At 33.4% G+C, this 524-nt stretch overlaps 1 protein-coding gene across 1 annotated transcript in view; it reads left to right on the plus strand.

Annotated features, from left to right (window-relative positions):
* Positions 1-296, plus strand: part of LOC311248330 (uncharacterized protein) — a gene marked incomplete at its 5' end in the record, with an annotated part of 11,931 nt that extends 11,635 nt beyond the window's left edge. Inside the window, one exon of the mRNA XM_084339231.1 lies at positions 223-296. Within this exon, the coding sequence (XP_084195357.1) occupies positions 223-270 (48 nt within the window). The 3' untranslated portion in view covers positions 271-296. The remainder of the gene's footprint in view (positions 1-222) is intronic.
* Between the last annotated feature and the right edge of the window lie 228 nt (positions 297-524).

Genomic DNA, 524 nt, shown 5'->3' on the forward strand with positions numbered 1-524 from the left:
TCGTGTGTGTCATATGATGAATTGAAAATGGGGGACCCTGATGTAAACAAGACGAAAGTCTTTCTCAGGTCTGCATCCCCTTAACAATTGTATGTATTGAGCTGTACTGTACTGTACCCATTCTGCAATCTGTTAATAAACTTTTCAATCAATCAATCAAAACACACACACAAATATATACAACTGATCTGACTTACAAGATGTTTTTCTTGTTCTGTACAGGAGAAATGTCTGCTGTTTGACGGGCTGAAGGACACAGAACAGAAATAAAGTGAAATATATTTTCATTTTCATTAAAAGTATCAAAAGTAAAAGCAGATATTCTACATGACATTATTGTATTTAAATGCTTGGCAGCATTCAGTCCTCGACCTATTGACCTCTGATTTATTATGTTATGCTGCTCTGAATACGTCCTCTTTAGGATTGCTGGTTTAATATTTTATAATTTATCATTTACATTATTGTATGCAAGATCTTTCCTTTTTTCAAAGTAACTAGTAACTAATGGGTTCGGATATATG

The sequence above is a fragment of the Notolepis coatsorum genome (assembly GCF_963971535.1).
Source record: "Notolepis coatsorum genome assembly, contig: SCAFFOLD_177, whole genome shotgun sequence".
NCBI lineage: Eukaryota > Metazoa > Chordata > Actinopteri > Aulopiformes > Paralepididae > Notolepis > Notolepis coatsorum.